Genomic DNA, 15,941 nt, shown 5'->3' on the forward strand with positions numbered 1-15,941 from the left:
TAATTAAAAATATTTGTAACGTCAGAGAACTTTAGAAAACATCAATAAATAAAGCAGAAAAGGGAGGTCAACAAGAAAAATGATAACATTCAAAAAATAAAAATTACCAATAAAAACAAAATCTTATTAGATATTTTGAAAAGCACATAAGAAAATGTGTTAAGTTGACTGTCAGTAAAACTCTGTCATGCCAGAAGATTTCTGATGACTCAGTGGTATATGAGATAATGAAAAGATCCGGAATAATGGTGATTTGTACATAATTTGCAAAATATTCTCACAGAAATAATCTCCTAAATTTCAACAAAAACAAAACACTGGTATTTTAATTTAAGGAGGTGAAGATATGTTAGCGAGCTCTGAAGCATCATGTATGAAAAAGTTTTAGTGTGTTTTGAACAGTTGCTAGTGTGTCCAGTCTGTTGTCTGCACAACAAGCTGAACTTAAGCACAAACAGCAACGTGGAATTAGTAGCAGAGGTGAAAGCAGGCTGAATAAACTCATCCACAAAGCTGGAACCGTCATATGTCAGAACCTGGAGAATTTTCAGTCAGTGTTAAAGACCAGGTAACTAAATAGCTGGAATATGGAGAAAACAGAGCTCATTACCGGGAGATTCACTCAGATCAGCTCTGGTAACATTAGCCATCTCTGTGTAAAACTCTGTGTGATTAATAAAAGTGACCATATGAACAACATAATCATAAATATATTGTATAGTCAGTCTCCGGACTGCCATCAACAAATACTGTGTTTTCAACAATTTGTTACATACTGGGAACTGTGAGTAACCTCCAGGACACCATGTGTGCATTTCATTGGACAGGAGAGAACATAGCAGGTCAGTAAATCAGAGATGTAGCCTATTTAACAACAAGGTCACTTGAGGCTTTAAATGTAAGCTGTAAGATTTTAAAATCAATATCAAATCTAGCAGACATCAAGTGAATGAATGTAGGCGTATGAGTGAGTACGTGTGTTCCTAGCAGCTGTATTTTTGAGTGGGGTTAAGAATCAGTATGATTAAGGCTTCCATTTTTAGCTTGGTTAAATGCAGACGATTTAAGTGTTAAGCATCTTTATGATTTTAAAAGGTTACATTTTTAGTTTGAAGATCTGTGTCAGCTCACCTCCCTCTGGTGTATTGAAAGTGACGGGATCACTCTTGGGTCCATTTCCCTTCTTGTTGAAAACATTGACGGTGAGTCTGTATTCTGAGAAAGGTTCAAGTCCCGGCACGATGGCGTGATTTCTCTTTCCAGGGAAAGACATCGACTGGTGCTCGCGTAAAATCTTTTCTGGATTCAGAAAGCTCTTTTTTCTCACCCAGTGAACCTGCAAGATGGAGGCGATATAAATAGGTTTTACCTTTTCCACTGTGGCAGCTACAAAATTTAAATGTCTACCATCCAGAGTTGCAGAATCTGCCAAATGATCACAACTAGAACACAAAGCAAGTCCTAACTTTAAGGCCTTCACTGCTAATTCTGGTACAGTCTGAGTTTGGATAATTCTTTCCTCTTTGTGGATTTTATTTCTTAACTGTGTAATCTGGTTTATTTAGCGATGGAAAATGCAGATGTATGTATGTTGCCCTTCACATGTGCAGCGTGGACTCAAAAGCACTAAAAATCACACAGGCAGACAGCACCACAACAGAAACTTCACTGAAGGAAACTAAATAGACAAGATCGAGATGCTGTAACAGCACAATCTGATAATGGAGTGTATAGCAGCTCCATTAGTGCACAAGAAGGAAACCAAAACAGCTAGAAAACGATTACATTTTCCAATCTCCTTTTCCTTTGTTGGGTAATCAGATGCTCTGTGTCTCTACACATCCTCACCATATCATGACATTCAATGCAAACTATCTAGAAAATTATGTCAAGTACCTCATTAACAGCAACTTCTTTGGACTCCTTGTATGACACAGTTTTATATTAATTTGCAGTACTGCAGTGACTTTTTATAGTCTCTTTTGTCTCATTGAAAGTCTGCAGATACACAAGTCTGTCTGCAAAATAAGTGTTTGTTTCTAGAGTGGAAAAACTCACATTATAGCCACCTAGATGACCTCGCACAGTGGCAGGTGGAACTGGAGTCCAACTAACTCTCAGAACGGTGGTGTTGATCACCTCCACTGCGATGTCCCGTGGTGCTGCAGTTGGAACTTAAGGAGGAAGATGAAGGTCAGACATAAAGACATACTGCGAGCAACAGAAGAGCCATGTCAAGACTGCACAAAACATAATATATGGACTGGAAAACAAATCTGATGATAAAGTTAAGAGATGTAAAAGATTTTCCAATGGCTGAAGATATTTTTGAAGTTATGAGGTACTGATTAACTGCTGGTATACTTTGCAAAAAAAAAAAAACTAAACTATATACCCATTAAAAGGGAAATAAAATTAAACTCAGCACACTAAAGCAGTTTTGCTATTCAAAAGAGGGGAAGACACTAAATTAAAAAGCTGTAAATATGTTTTGCTTTGCATGTTGTTGAAGTGGTTGCAGGGGAAAGACAGGAACACGTATGAGAGACAGAGGAGGAGACATTGCGCCTTAATAAGCCTAAACTGTATGGTGTGGTGTGATCTGTCAAATCTCCAGCAGCTTCTGACACAGAGGTGGAAATTTGACATCCCTCTCCTACACAAAGGTTATCTGCCACCTGCTAGATGTAGCAATGGTGTTTTTCTTTTATCCATCACGGAGGGGGAGGAAAACACACTACTGCACACCTGCACAGGGTTAAAACCTTAGGTACGAGGGTGAAAAAGAGAAGAACTTAACCTGACACATTTTCCTGTAGACAATGCCAAAAGACAACTGAGGATGCAGTTGGAAACGATAACACAAGAAGTTTAAAATGAGTAACAAAGAAAAAACAATGTGTTTGTTAGAGTCTACAGTATAGTGTTAATCAGAGCTCAAGCAAGCTGTGAAAAAGTCAAATCCAACACATCAATAACAAGATTATGCAAAACCCACCATCTTCTCCGGAGTAACCTGTGACGACTTTAGGCTCCGGACCCCAGCCATGGCTGTTTCTGCTCTGAATTTTGATCTCATAGGGCATGAAAGTGGATGTGTTCTTCACTGAAAAGGAGGGTCTCCCAACCAAGTGCTCATTCCAGACATCTTCCAACCCCAGTTTGCGGTAGCTGACTTTGTACTCAAGACCTGGGCCATTGCTTTCAGTAGGCAACAATGGCTACAAAATAAAAACAGTTGTAAAGGTTTATCGTGCTTAACACTGCTCATCATTCTGTATTTTTATAAATAAATAAATAAACAAACAACTCACATCCCAGCTGATGTCCATTTGATGAGGAAGGTGGCCTTGAATTTTGATGTTTTCCGGATTTCTGTCAGGTGCTTTTGAGAAATATATGCTGGAGTTAAAAAAAAATAATCATAACAAGAAAACTTTGTCTTCATACATTCTTTTGCTGTCTGCTCTATTTTACTGCTTATGGCAAATATCTCCCCTCACTTTATTAAATGTAGTGCAAGTATTAAAAAATTCATGATGCACATATTCTATCAAGCAACAGTATGGTTCTAGATAATACATTAGGGGCTTCTAAAACCTCAAAATATTCACATCCACGACTGCTACAAAGCCTAGTGGGCAAAGGCTGACTTTTAAATGGGCACCTTTCAAAAGAAATAATAAGATGGATGCTTCTACAATCTACTGATAACCTCAGCAGAGAATGCTTTTAATACAGAGCGGGTTTTACCAGCAGGAGGTGTTTTGTGTCTCTCGGTGGGCTCACTGGGGGGTCCGGGTCCGACAGCGTTGACTGCATACACTCTGAACTGATAGTTAAGGTGTCCATGAAGAGTCAGCTCAGCTGTTGCCTGGTTACCGGCGACTTTCTGAAGCTCCTTCCAACTGCCAGCCCCCCACTGATTCTCTTCGTACTCCACCACGAATTCTGCACTCATGAAGGAGAGAAGAGACACATTTAGTCATCATCATGCAAGTGATAATCACAGCTGCTGTAAAGCATGCATTAGGCTGTAATAAGCGAATAGTTCAGCGGTGTGTTGAAAATGAATTATTGCTTTCTGAGTATTAGATGATCCTGATAACATCACTTCAATCTCTGTAAGTATCAACCGGGAAACGGGGACAATTAGTAGTAGCTTTCAAAAAGTCAGGAGGCAAAAAATGTGTGAAAGGGTGCAAACAATGAAAGATTTGGATGTTAAAAAAAGAATAAATATTATGAAAAGGGGATGTGCACTCACCATACTTATAAATTCATTTTAAACAGAACTGCTAAGCATTAAAGCAGAACAAAACAGGTGAAAAGACAAAAAAAAAGAACACCTTTATAAAAGTTTTATATTTTGGTTGATCTTTGTGAATTCCTTTTCATCACACAAATGCGCCATTTTAACACGGGCTGCACAGACGTACCATACGCTATGATAAGATAAATGCAACTCTTAAAACGTTACTTTGCAACAACATAAACATTACTCCCCTCATCTGTCTGCGCTTTCAATGTTACAGCTCATTGGTGTGGATTACAGCTAACCATGGTAACAAGTCTATAAGACAGATTTATCAGCTTAGAATCTGATCCTCCCTGTAATGTTCAAAAAGAATAAATTAGCCCTTTTTTTTCCAGCATGACTGAGAGACATGCTTCCCTGCCAAGACTGTCAGCTCTGTCAGCAGCCTTTATTTTGTTGAAAAATATTACTTAGCATTCATCATGGATCCCCCGAGCAGATCTTCTTTTCTCAGAAGACACACAAAAAATGTTTAGTGTTTTGCACTAAATTAAGAACAACTTGCATCATCAAACCATTTCATTCCAGTTGACAGATGATAACAGTGGCAGTTTTAAACAGATTGCTGATGATATGAGCTTCACTAAACAACCGAGGCCAGACCACTTCTGCCCACGATGTTATCACACGGTATGGGGAAGATTAAAGTAAAGAGAAATTGAGTAAATATCAGTACAATGACTTTTTTGTTGTTTTAACCTTAGCCATTTTATATTTTCAGATTTCTTTATTTCTACAGCAAACTTTTACCAGTAACAGAGCTGTTGTGATCACTCCCAGGTATCCAGGACAGAACAATATTCCTCGGACTCTTAATTTCCAGTATTTTTAATGCCTTGGGAGCATCAGGAACATCTGTGACAAAACAACAATAAAAAGAATTATTTCATCCAAAAAAACCTGATGCCATTTTCCCACAATAACCAAAACATTTCAGTGTGATTATGAACAAATTACCCAGTACTGTTAGCAGCGCCGTAGCGTTGTCTTCGTCTAGGATTGTTTTAGCGATGCATGTGTAGCTCCCCTGATCACTCAGGTTCACATTCATGATCTGCAGCACGTCACTGCTCACAATGTATCTGAATACAAGAGAACAATCATTGCAGCATGAAAGAAAACTTTTGTTCAACCAAAGAATCCAGAAGAACATCAGTAAGTAAATACACAAGCTGCACTATTCCCAACATTTTTTATTGATCTTAATAACAGATCTACTAAGAGTCAGTCCCAGCTTAGGGTTTTATTTGTTTGTTTTTAGAATGAGCAGCAGCTTGTGACAAAGGCTGACTCATAACCGATAACGAAACAAAGAATATCGTCTCTGCCAGAAGTAATCAATTCATCAAACAGACAAAAGAATATGTGGCATTAACATACAGAATGGAGGAACTGAACAAAGGCCTGTTAACCACAAACACACAAAAAAATAACCTAAAAAGAAACTATATCAAAGCACAGCCGGTTACCTGGAATTTTCCTCAGGGGAAAGTAAGATCCTCTCCTCATCTTTCTTCCATACCACCTCAAAGGTGTCCTGCAGACTTTTATCATACTCTGCTTGGCATATCAACTGAGCCGAGGTCCCGCTGATGATCTGCACGTCCTCGGGTGGAGTTACAATTTTTGTTGGTTCTAAAGATAAAACACAATTTCATAGATGAGACCTTAAACAGATGAGCTGATAATTTGCTTGTAAGAGACATAATGAATGTCATTTTTGCATGCTTAGAAACAGTTGTGAACCGATTAGTTTGGGCAAAATGACACTATTAACTTCATAACTGTCGTTTTCTGCACCGACTGCCTCTTTATCCAGGAGCACGAATTGTGGCATATGGACACGTAAAAAGGACCAAAAACCCAAAAGACATCATAAACCACAAAGAACTTAAACGTACAGGTTTTTAAAATGAGGCACATTGCCAAAAGAAAAAAACAAATTTTAAAAGTTCAAGTTTTAAAAGTATTTCATTTAGCTGAATGATTTCCACAACTTGAAAAAATATATATATTATAGAAATACCTTTCACACCCAGCACAGCAGTGATAGCTGACATGCCCTCCGTGTTAGTGGCCATGCACACGTATTTTCCACTGTCGCCTTTTTCTGTACTAATAATTTTCAGCGACTGTCCGTTCTCAAGAACCGGGAACCGTTCCCCTTGAATTGATCCATCCTCTTTGATCCTAGAAGAGATTTCAAACCGTTGAAATATTAGTCATTGTTGTGCTCTAAAAAAAAAAAAAAGCCCACCATTGTAGCCTATTATATGAGTTTGGCGTTATTAGTTTATAAGATTCCACATAAGTTAGGATTTTTGTCATAATTGTTTTTCTTTTAACAAGTTTGCAAATTTCAATTGAATTCTCACCGCAATTTATTTTGAAAACATGCTCTAGTTGTGAAGTGAAGCAAAATGTGGCTACGGCTACTGATTAGATTTAGGTGAAACGCTGTCTAATAGAATCAGACATTACAAGCCGCGTGCTTGATGATATTAAGAGCATTTTGAGATCCTGTTGCTCTTTTGTGAAACTGCAGCTGAGCCAGTTGGTAGTTAATAGGATTTAATTAGATCAATTTTAAGTACAGGATGGGGATTATCTCATTAAACTGACGTAAGTGTCAACATTAGACTATAACATTCAGACACTTGAAACATGTGGGATTAACAGCATGATTGATGCTGTAATACTGTGTGTTCTTTGGTTTATTCTGTTTTTCCTCTAATTCGTTGTGACAAAGACAACTTTTGTTCTTATTTAAGATAAAAGTTATTCAGGTCAACAACACTGTACAAACCAAGCGATGTCCGATGGCGGCGAGCTGAAGACGCTGCAGTTTATGACTACATCCTGTCCAAGTATCACAGCATACTCCTGGAGGTCCTTTGTCAGCATAAGAGGAGCCATGTCTAAAAAAAAAAAAAAGAAAGGCAGGGAGATTGCAAAATGAGAAAATGAGATTGCAGCTGCATAGAAGTTAAAAAAAAAAAAAAAGAACTGACACTTTGCCATTTCAGCTGGATGTTAAAATATCAGTTTATAATCTAATTAAACTTCATCTCATCGAACCAATCTGCTGCAATTCATAACAATTTAGTTGAAACTTTAAATTTGTTGGCAGCATCAAAGTCAAATTAAACATATATTTTCTTTAAATGAATGGACTTTGTATATATTCGAACACGCCTCAGATCCAGGCTAAGTGATGAAATGGCCTCCAACTTTCTGCTGTGATGTGTAACTTCGGTGCTGTGCAGGAATGGACTCTTGCAGTCATACTTACTCATAATCATGATGTTTATGTTAGCCAAAATGCTGCCATGATTGTTGGAGGCCTCACACTGATAGACGCCGCTGTCCTCTGGTCTGGATTTATAAAGCACCACAGTGTCATCAAGTACTCGCCTGTTGCTCGAGGGTTCATCTGATAACACAGTCAAAGTAATATAATGTTCAGGATCACAGAGAGATGGTCAGACTACCTGGAGAGAACTCATGCATGCAGAAAAAGAATATGTACATTTTAAACAGCAAGGCCCCAACTGAGACGCAAACCAAGAGGTAACCACGTTAGCAATAAAACCACCATGCAGCTCAAGCTAATGCTCAAAAAGAAAAATGTATTATTCAGATTTTTGGGTATCCTATATAAATGTTTATAGGCCTGCAGTAAATTGACACTTATGACCGCATGACTCCACCATATCCAGCATTAGGGAATATCAACCTGTGACATCAGGCCTTTAATGTCTCAGTTAACCCTTTAAACTATGTTGTGTTGAAATATGAGCAAATGTTTCTGGCATTTAAGGTAAAAAAAAAATTGCCCAGACTTTTTAAAACGTTTATTTTCAAAGAGATAAATTCAGCCTTTTTTGTTTTATAACTCTAAGCAACAAGTCGCTTGTCACACAGGAAAGTCAGTCCCGTGGTTAAATGTCTACTACAGCTGCTTTTTGCAGGATTGTCATGGCAAATGGCAAAGATCGAATAAAGCTTCTGCTTCCATTAGTACTTTCTCACCTATGAATATTTCTCCATTCCTCCTCCAAGTTATTTTCGGCGTCGGTTTTCCACTGACCGAGCACTTGATGTGAATATCAGACCCGATCACCATCAGCTGGCTCTCAGGAGGCCCCGTCAACCACATCGGTGGTTCTGGAAGATGTCAAGAACAAACATGGTGGTCTCAACCAAAACAAACCTCACCTTTATGTCAAGAGTTTTCTCTCTGAAGTAAAAAACAAATTACACCACCAAACGCTGACTAACCTTCCACTTGGACATTGAAGTAGTGAACATCCTTTCCAGCAGAGTTCTCGGCAGTACACATGTACTGTCCCTGATCATTTTCATCCACAGCAGTTATAGTCAACAGCTTATTGAAGTTACTCATTTGGGTGCGATTAGCCAAAGTTCCACCCATTTTCATCCATGTTATTTTGGGAACGGGGCTGCAACGTGACAAAGTGACTTCTTAGAAAATCTGAAAACAATTTCATTAAAATAATGATTACAGAGATAGAAGAAGTGCACATACAATCCTCCTGGTATACATTCCAGCTGCAGATCCTCTCCTTTCAGCAACAGCTTGGTTGTTTGAACACCAGGGGGCAGCAGCAGGCTGGGAGCTCTCTCTGGGGAGGCTTTAGCTGCAGAAGCAATGTTCTCTCTCACTCGTGTGTACAAATTAAATCAATAATCATCAACACTAAACCCTTCTGTTCAAATGCACTTTTTAATATTTACTGTGAAGGTTTTGATGTGAGACTAACACTTACTGGCATTGTCAGAGGACTCGTCATCAGGTTTTACTGAAAAACACAATAATGTGAAGGTAATATGAATAGTGATTAGTTTTTACCAGCTCGTATTGCTCAATCTGCTGTCTTAATTAAACAGCCTTGAGCATGAGGATAATAAAACAAATCTCACTGCTTGGCTTTAAAAAAAATACTAAAAATAAGTCACAATGAAGCAAAAATGGAAAAAACACTTCACTGAAACTTACTGCTCTTGACCACAACAGCCATGGCAGTTTTCTGGACAATGGTGCGGATCTTTGGGAAGGCAGCATAGCAACAGTAATCTTTACGACTGTCTTTCTGTAAGGCGTGAGCAAAGTACAGGTTGCCATCAGTTCCCATGGAAACCCTCTCATCTTGCTCAATGTGCTGGAGACCTAGAAAACAACACACTCATTAATATTGTGCAATTAACATACTAAAAAAATGTCTGTTTCTAACTTTTATTTTTGCTTCTGGTAAAAATATTAATCAAAAAGCTTTTTATTTTTTTTAACACATAGATACACCAAACAGGCAAGACTTTTTTTTTTTTTTTTGCAGCTCCCACAACAAAAATGAGACTCAGGGTGCATGACGATAAAGTGCAATACAGCATAGCATAATATGTAATAAATGATAATAAAAATGCCCTGAAGACTTTTAATAGAGCTACTGGAGTAGAAAGCACACTATGAAAGCAGATTTGTTTTATATAGATTCACGGTCAGTAGCGTTCTGTGGCATTCACTGGTCAGCCCATCCACAGCATTTAACAGCTTCATTTAAGATATGGCTGTAAGGCATTGGTTGTTTTGTTAATGTGAATAAAACACGTTTTATGCTGATTTAGGACATATGGCACTTGTACAAAAGGAGGGTCACCAATACAAAAAGAGCTATATATAGATCTTTTTATGCACATAGCCAGAGCCCAGTGTTGTACTAATGCTAAAAGTGCAGCTCATCAGATGCACATCTCAAATAAGTGCTTGGTTTTAAAAAAGACTGTCAGTGCCCAAAGATTGAGTTGGTTCTTTCACCCAGTCTGAAACATTTTCTGACATAAATGTTGTAAGGGATCACAACAATTCAACTACATTAACGCGAGGATAGTGGATGACTCTTCCTTTTATTCTACCAGCAAGCCCTTCTGAACGCTGTCAGAGGCTTGTGTTTTTCTAGCGGACATTGTTAGGTTCATTGGAGAAAGCTGAGAGCCTTTAAGGAGTTGTACAGAAAATGCAACCCCCATTAATGAAGCACTTTAGACAGTACTGAGGTGACCTTTTACACAGTGAATAACCTCTTCTGGCGGTAGTGGGGGAAAAAGGCCCTGGACTGAGGTAAACATGAGGGGCTCTAAAGCTTTTCCCTCTGCTGGTTTACGTAATAGTCATGTGCCTCAACCATCACACAAGACATCACTAACAACACCTCATTTTCTGGAGAAGGTCTGGTACTTGTCCTTATCTAAAGTATTTAAACTTGTGATTCATCACAATTCAGGTGCAATGAAATGAACCATTATAGACTACTTACTCACAAGTTGCAAATACGTCATTACGGTCAATAAACAACAATGACTACCCTTCATAATATCTAAAACTGTGTTGTAGCATGTTCAATAGCTTTGTAGATTTCAAAAATAACTTTCACACCAAAGTTATGTGTAAACAATGTTAACCTTATGAAGCGGTATGTATCACACAGTTTTGACCTCTCTGTTTATGGTGAAAACTTTGCTCAAAACCCTGTTGCACACAATCTGCTACTTATCTTCTGTCCTCAGGTGGATACGAATTATAATGCAATAATGCACGACAGTAATTGTGACATATCACACTGTAATAAACGGTGAATATACAAACAATATTTTTGTTAGTTTTATTTTTACATTTAATCAAAAGAGCCAAATAAAGATTTCAGCTTAAAAGAAATTACTATTGTAATAACCCTAATTGACCAAAGCACTCTTTAAAAATGTATTCACATATCTGTGTAGTTTGAGGGTTATTCCCCAACATTCTTTAAAACATTGTTTTTGTACTGCTGCCTTGATTGGTAATGAACACATAAAATAAAAAGCAAGTTACAACATTAACCATCCACTGTTTCTAACAACCATTACTATAATGTTTTCATTGTTTAAGCAACAAATCCTCTTAAAATGTTTAATATGGTCACAATGAAATGTGTTTGACAGGTGCATACACACAAACTTTGCATCTTGTTTGGAAGGGATACATCCAAATGCTGTGTGTAGTCTAGTTAAAATCTGCCTCTCTACCTGGCAAATAGACCTGGACGACACATTACTCTTTTATTGAAACACTTTAGCACTATTTCAAATGTGGCATTATTCTGTAGTATATACGGGGTATGATATAGTGTAGCATAAAGATAAGACTGACAGAAGGTTTGGCCTGACAAATCTGCTGCCTAAGCTACTCCTGCAAAGGATTTATCAGTTCACACCTCAGTTTTGCAACTGGCGTTGAATGGTATTGGGGCTCAGATGGGAGAAGAGTCGTCTTGCAACTGGAAGGTTGGTGAATTAATTCCAGGCTTCCCCTGAATACATGCCTAGGTGTCTTTGGGCAAGACAACTCTGCATTGCCCTCAGTGTGCCTATCATGGAATGAGTGTATGTGAATGGGTGACTGTGGCATGTAGTGTAAAGCACTTTGAGTGCCAACCATAACTAGAAAAGTGCTTTGCAAAAGTCCATTTATTGGTGTTTTTTTTGACGTGACAAGTTTACCAAACATGGGGCTTGATGATTTAGGTCTTTTAAGACCAAAAACATTAACTTTTGTGTTGATATTTATGACCAAGCAAAATGCAAGGACATTCAACACATGCAATAAAAGCATCAACAATTGTGTCATGGCTTACCAATAGACATCCAGTAGAGCTGGCGTGGGACCACACCTTCTGGGGGGTTACATGGCAACACGACTGGTTCTCCCTCCTCAACAATTACAGGATCAAGATTCTCCTTTGGGAACTTGGGTGAACCTGATAAACAGAATGATAATTAGACTCAAAAAGGAAAGGCATGTAAAGAAAACCTAGTATGATGATTTGATAATCCTTTTAAGACTATGAAGAGTGCAGATACTCCTAATCAGCTCAGAACAGTGTACATTGGCAACTTTAAGACCATTAATCTTGAAAGGTTAAAAATCAATGGATATTTTTATGATCTTACACAAAGGTTACTTACTGGAAACTATGACCCTGATCTCCTCTGACATGGCAGTTCCAAGTTTGTTGAAAGCAAAGCACCTGAATTTACCCTGGAACTGGTGGAAGTGTTTGTTGTGAAACATAATAGTGCCATTTAAGTCGTCTTCCTTGATTGTTGGGGTGTTCGGCAAGATTAAATCTTGGCCATCCTTTGTCCATCTGTACCTGATGGAGAAAATTGTGCAGCAAAATTTTCCGATTAAATTTGCCTTTGTGCAACTAAGTGAAGCTTGGCTGTTTTGTCCCAACTTTATCTTTTTAAATAACTTAGTTTCACTTACTTGGGTGGTGGGTTGCCCCTGGCTTCACATTTGATAGTAAGTGTGTTGTCAAAAGGAAGAGCAATGACAGGACTCGATGTTTGATTTATTATGGTTGGAGGCTGCTCCACTACAATATGAGAACACACACAGAAATCATAACTCCTCGCACTGGTGATTAAGTTATAAACTTTAACTTAAAACAGTAACTACATTTTTTTGCTTTGCCTTTCTTTTTTGTATCATGTTCTTTCCTAAGTACTTCATGTGAAGCTGAGAGAATTGCAAAATGGAGGTTTGTGCCAAGAACAAATAAAATGGTTTAGATAAACATAAAACTCTGTGCCCAACAGCACGTTTGAACATGATTCACAAACCTGAAACATTTGCAATAAAAACACTAGGAGGCCTCACACTCTGTTCACTCTTTTCCATTGTTTGTCAGAGTTTAGACATTAACGTTTCGGCAGAACACGTCAAATGATTTGTCATGTGAACATTTGGTATGTAAGTACAAAACTCTATCTCAACCAGCTTTGTGACATTCCTACCTTCCAAAGGAATACTCAGGCTCCTAGCCCTGGGAGGGAAAGCCCAAAGCAGAACTAGGAGCAGGCTCTGCACCAGCCTCATCACCCTCCACTGCTCAATGGACACAATTGAGATCAGAAGAATGTTTTGATGTTGTTACTTGGAATTTGTAAGGCACAGAAGACCTGTAAGAGTCAGAAGCAGAGAGCGAAATCCTCAGTTCACTCAAGTTCAAAAGGAGAGAGGAAGAGAATCATGGTTGAAAGAGATGAGAGTAGGAAGCAAATCAGTGCATCGCATTCTACATATTAACTTCATCTGATCTTGTTAGAAAATGATGCAATTGCTGATATTTGATCATAGCTTGTTTTTTTCAAGAGAAGAGAGAAATACAGAGTGGGTTGCTGATCGGAAACAAGTAGTCTGACTAATTGGCAAGTTAAAAAAAAAGACAAAAAATCTCACATGGTGGAAACCGCCTTTATAAATGTGGCTTTTGATTTATCTCAATACAAAAAGAATGTAAGAAATCCAACACTGCTCCTTTATCTTTAAACTGGACATTTACTTTGAAGAATATGTCATAAACTGTCTTCAACTTAAGAATTCTGCTGCAGTGCAAGACTGCTTGATATGAAATAAGATGAAAGTTGGTGAGAAGAAAATGCAGATTGTCCTAACTTAGATTTTAACATTCAAAAAACATAGAGAAAGTGCTGGAAACACTTTGTCTGCTGTATGCTGATTTCCTGAAATGATAAACTATCAATTTCTGACAGCGTTTGGCTGTTACTTTGATTTATTGGTTCATGAATACTTTTTCTTTAAATTTCATTCATTCATTCATTCTTTAAATTTCCTGTTTGTAATAACAATAACATTTTGTCTTATATGGACATTCAGTATTTAATTATAACCAAAAGAAACTTGTTGAGTTCTGCAATAGGACAGATTTGAATACCGTATGCCATAATGATGGAGGACATCCTGTTGAATACACTGGCTGGCCTTTTAGTTGTGGCTGTGATTGTAGCTCACCACAGAGAGGAACTTGTTCAGAGATGATCATTTCGACTGAGTGTAGCTGGTAGCATTGCATGGCAAGCTTACAGTTGACTGGAATGGTACAAAGACTAAGCTGTTGTCTGTAACAATCACAAGATCCAAGATGGCAGTCTATAAATTGGAGTAAGCCCATGAGTGTTTCACAGCTTAGTCTTTCCAGTGCTGAGGCTGTGGCGGCAGCACTGTTTATGCCAAATGGGTTCACCCCCTACAGCTAATCCTGCTATCAGAAGAATGAATGCAGGGAGCTCACGCAGTTGTACTGTATGCTGCTTAACAATGACTGCGTACTACTCTGAGTTCTTGTAAGGACATAAGAAAGGTTAATGAAGTAATTGATAGAGACAAGATTCAGGATTAAGCTGCTTGAATTTAGAATCAATTAAACAAATTAAGAGATTGAGTATTATTTGTTTCAAGGACTTTGTCATGATCTTCTGTGGGTTTGAATGGTAAACAAAGCTGGTTCAGAACACATGCATTTTCATGCTTTAATAGGTCACTATAACTATAATTCTACTCTACAATGTAGATGCGTAGGGTCAAACATGTGCACACCTTCCTCACCTTAGACAAATAATTTGTAATTAATAGAATTTTAAGCATTATTGTGCAAAACTTTAACACCGAAAGTTCTTATAAAACACAAAACTTTTATTCCCCCAGGGGCTTAGAAAGTGTCAACTTTTATTAAGATTGTACTGATCCTGACATTTGTGCCAATCCTGACAACAGCATTAAGCAAGCAGGCAGATTTCATTCATGTGCAGCAAATACAAGGCGTGCTCCCACCATGCAAACACTGTGAGCTAGGACAACTAGCAGACTTTGTAAGCACATGTAGCGACGTAAACCTGCCACTTCAATGATTACTCAAATGAAGCGGGCACAGACTGTTTTAAAGGCATTCATCCCAAGCGTAAAATGGGGCTACCTCCCAATGTAAATAGACAACAAAGGATTTTCGTGGAGCAGAGGGATCTATTACCTGCACACATGGCCGATCATAGCCACAAATCCATAGGGATTGCGTTACCTAAGCCATTAGTCGACCAAGGCATGAAGAGTGTGACTACTACAACCTAATCCTTACTAACACAGTGACTCCCATACCATCTCTCCTCCCCTACCCTTTCCTTTAAAATCAAGAACCTCACTTATGCACAACTCCAGCCTTGGAAAGCATCACTTTACTGTAATACAGGAATGTTCTTTTGAAAAATTCTACTCAAATACATAAACAATAAGAAGAGAGAGGAAGTTTTTCCCCAGGAAGTAGTTTTAAGTTTTCCAATAGTAACTGGTACTTACAGGTTTTGTGAGTCATTTTACATCTTCCACCACAAGCAGGGGAGCAAGGCTGATGCACTACAAGTCCATATAAAAGTAAAGAACCACCCGGGGATCATTCCAACAACTCTCTGTCTCTTTGAACAAACATCTCTGACATGTCTTTCTACCAAACATTGCTCCACTGCTGCTGTACAGACACGCCTCCCTCCCCACCCCTCCAGTCAAGCTGCTAAGGAAGCGACAGGAGACTCACTGAAGTGACATATGTCGCCAAAGCCTCTCACTTGGCAAAGAGGCTCTGTAAGCCTGTAACAATGACTGGGACAAAGGGTGCACTGCGGGGCTGCTCAGAGAGCATTAAAAAATGGGTTGATAGGAAGTAAGGGCACGTCTCTTCTTTTCTCTCACTCTCTCTTATACTTTTTCCTG

General features: G+C 38.4%; 1 protein-coding gene across 1 annotated transcript in view; it reads right to left on the reverse strand.

Annotated features, from left to right (window-relative positions):
* The window catches only part of chl1a (cell adhesion molecule L1-like a), a 30,729-nt gene extending 15,079 nt beyond the window's left edge, over window positions 1–15,650 (reverse strand). Inside the window, exons 1-21 of the mRNA XM_079239104.1 lie at window positions 15,531–15,650; window positions 13,175–13,339; window positions 12,645–12,753; window positions 12,341–12,528; window positions 12,010–12,132; window positions 9,339–9,509; window positions 9,109–9,141; window positions 8,868–8,979; window positions 8,600–8,781; window positions 8,351–8,485; window positions 7,611–7,751; window positions 7,116–7,236; window positions 6,345–6,508; window positions 5,788–5,953; window positions 5,276–5,400; window positions 5,069–5,173; window positions 3,754–3,951; window positions 3,315–3,385; window positions 2,999–3,221; window positions 2,059–2,174; window positions 1,132–1,336 (exon numbers count right to left, since the gene is read on the reverse strand). Of these exons, the coding sequence (XP_079095230.1) occupies window positions 1,132–1,336; window positions 2,059–2,174; window positions 2,999–3,221; window positions 3,315–3,385; window positions 3,754–3,951; window positions 5,069–5,173; window positions 5,276–5,400; window positions 5,788–5,953; window positions 6,345–6,508; window positions 7,116–7,236; window positions 7,611–7,751; window positions 8,351–8,485; window positions 8,600–8,781; window positions 8,868–8,979; window positions 9,109–9,141; window positions 9,339–9,509; window positions 12,010–12,132; window positions 12,341–12,528; window positions 12,645–12,753; window positions 13,175–13,256 (2,770 nt within the window). The 5' untranslated portion in view covers window positions 13,257–13,339; window positions 15,531–15,650. The remainder of the gene's footprint in view (window positions 1–1,131; window positions 1,337–2,058; window positions 2,175–2,998; window positions 3,222–3,314; window positions 3,386–3,753; window positions 3,952–5,068; window positions 5,174–5,275; window positions 5,401–5,787; window positions 5,954–6,344; window positions 6,509–7,115; window positions 7,237–7,610; window positions 7,752–8,350; window positions 8,486–8,599; window positions 8,782–8,867; window positions 8,980–9,108; window positions 9,142–9,338; window positions 9,510–12,009; window positions 12,133–12,340; window positions 12,529–12,644; window positions 12,754–13,174; window positions 13,340–15,530) is intronic.
* Window positions 15,651–15,941: the final 291 nt, after the last annotated feature.

This window comes from Telmatherina bonti (assembly GCF_933228915.1).
Source record: "Telmatherina bonti genome assembly, chromosome: 4".
Taxonomy (NCBI): domain Eukaryota; kingdom Metazoa; phylum Chordata; class Actinopteri; order Atheriniformes; family Telmatherinidae; genus Telmatherina; species Telmatherina bonti.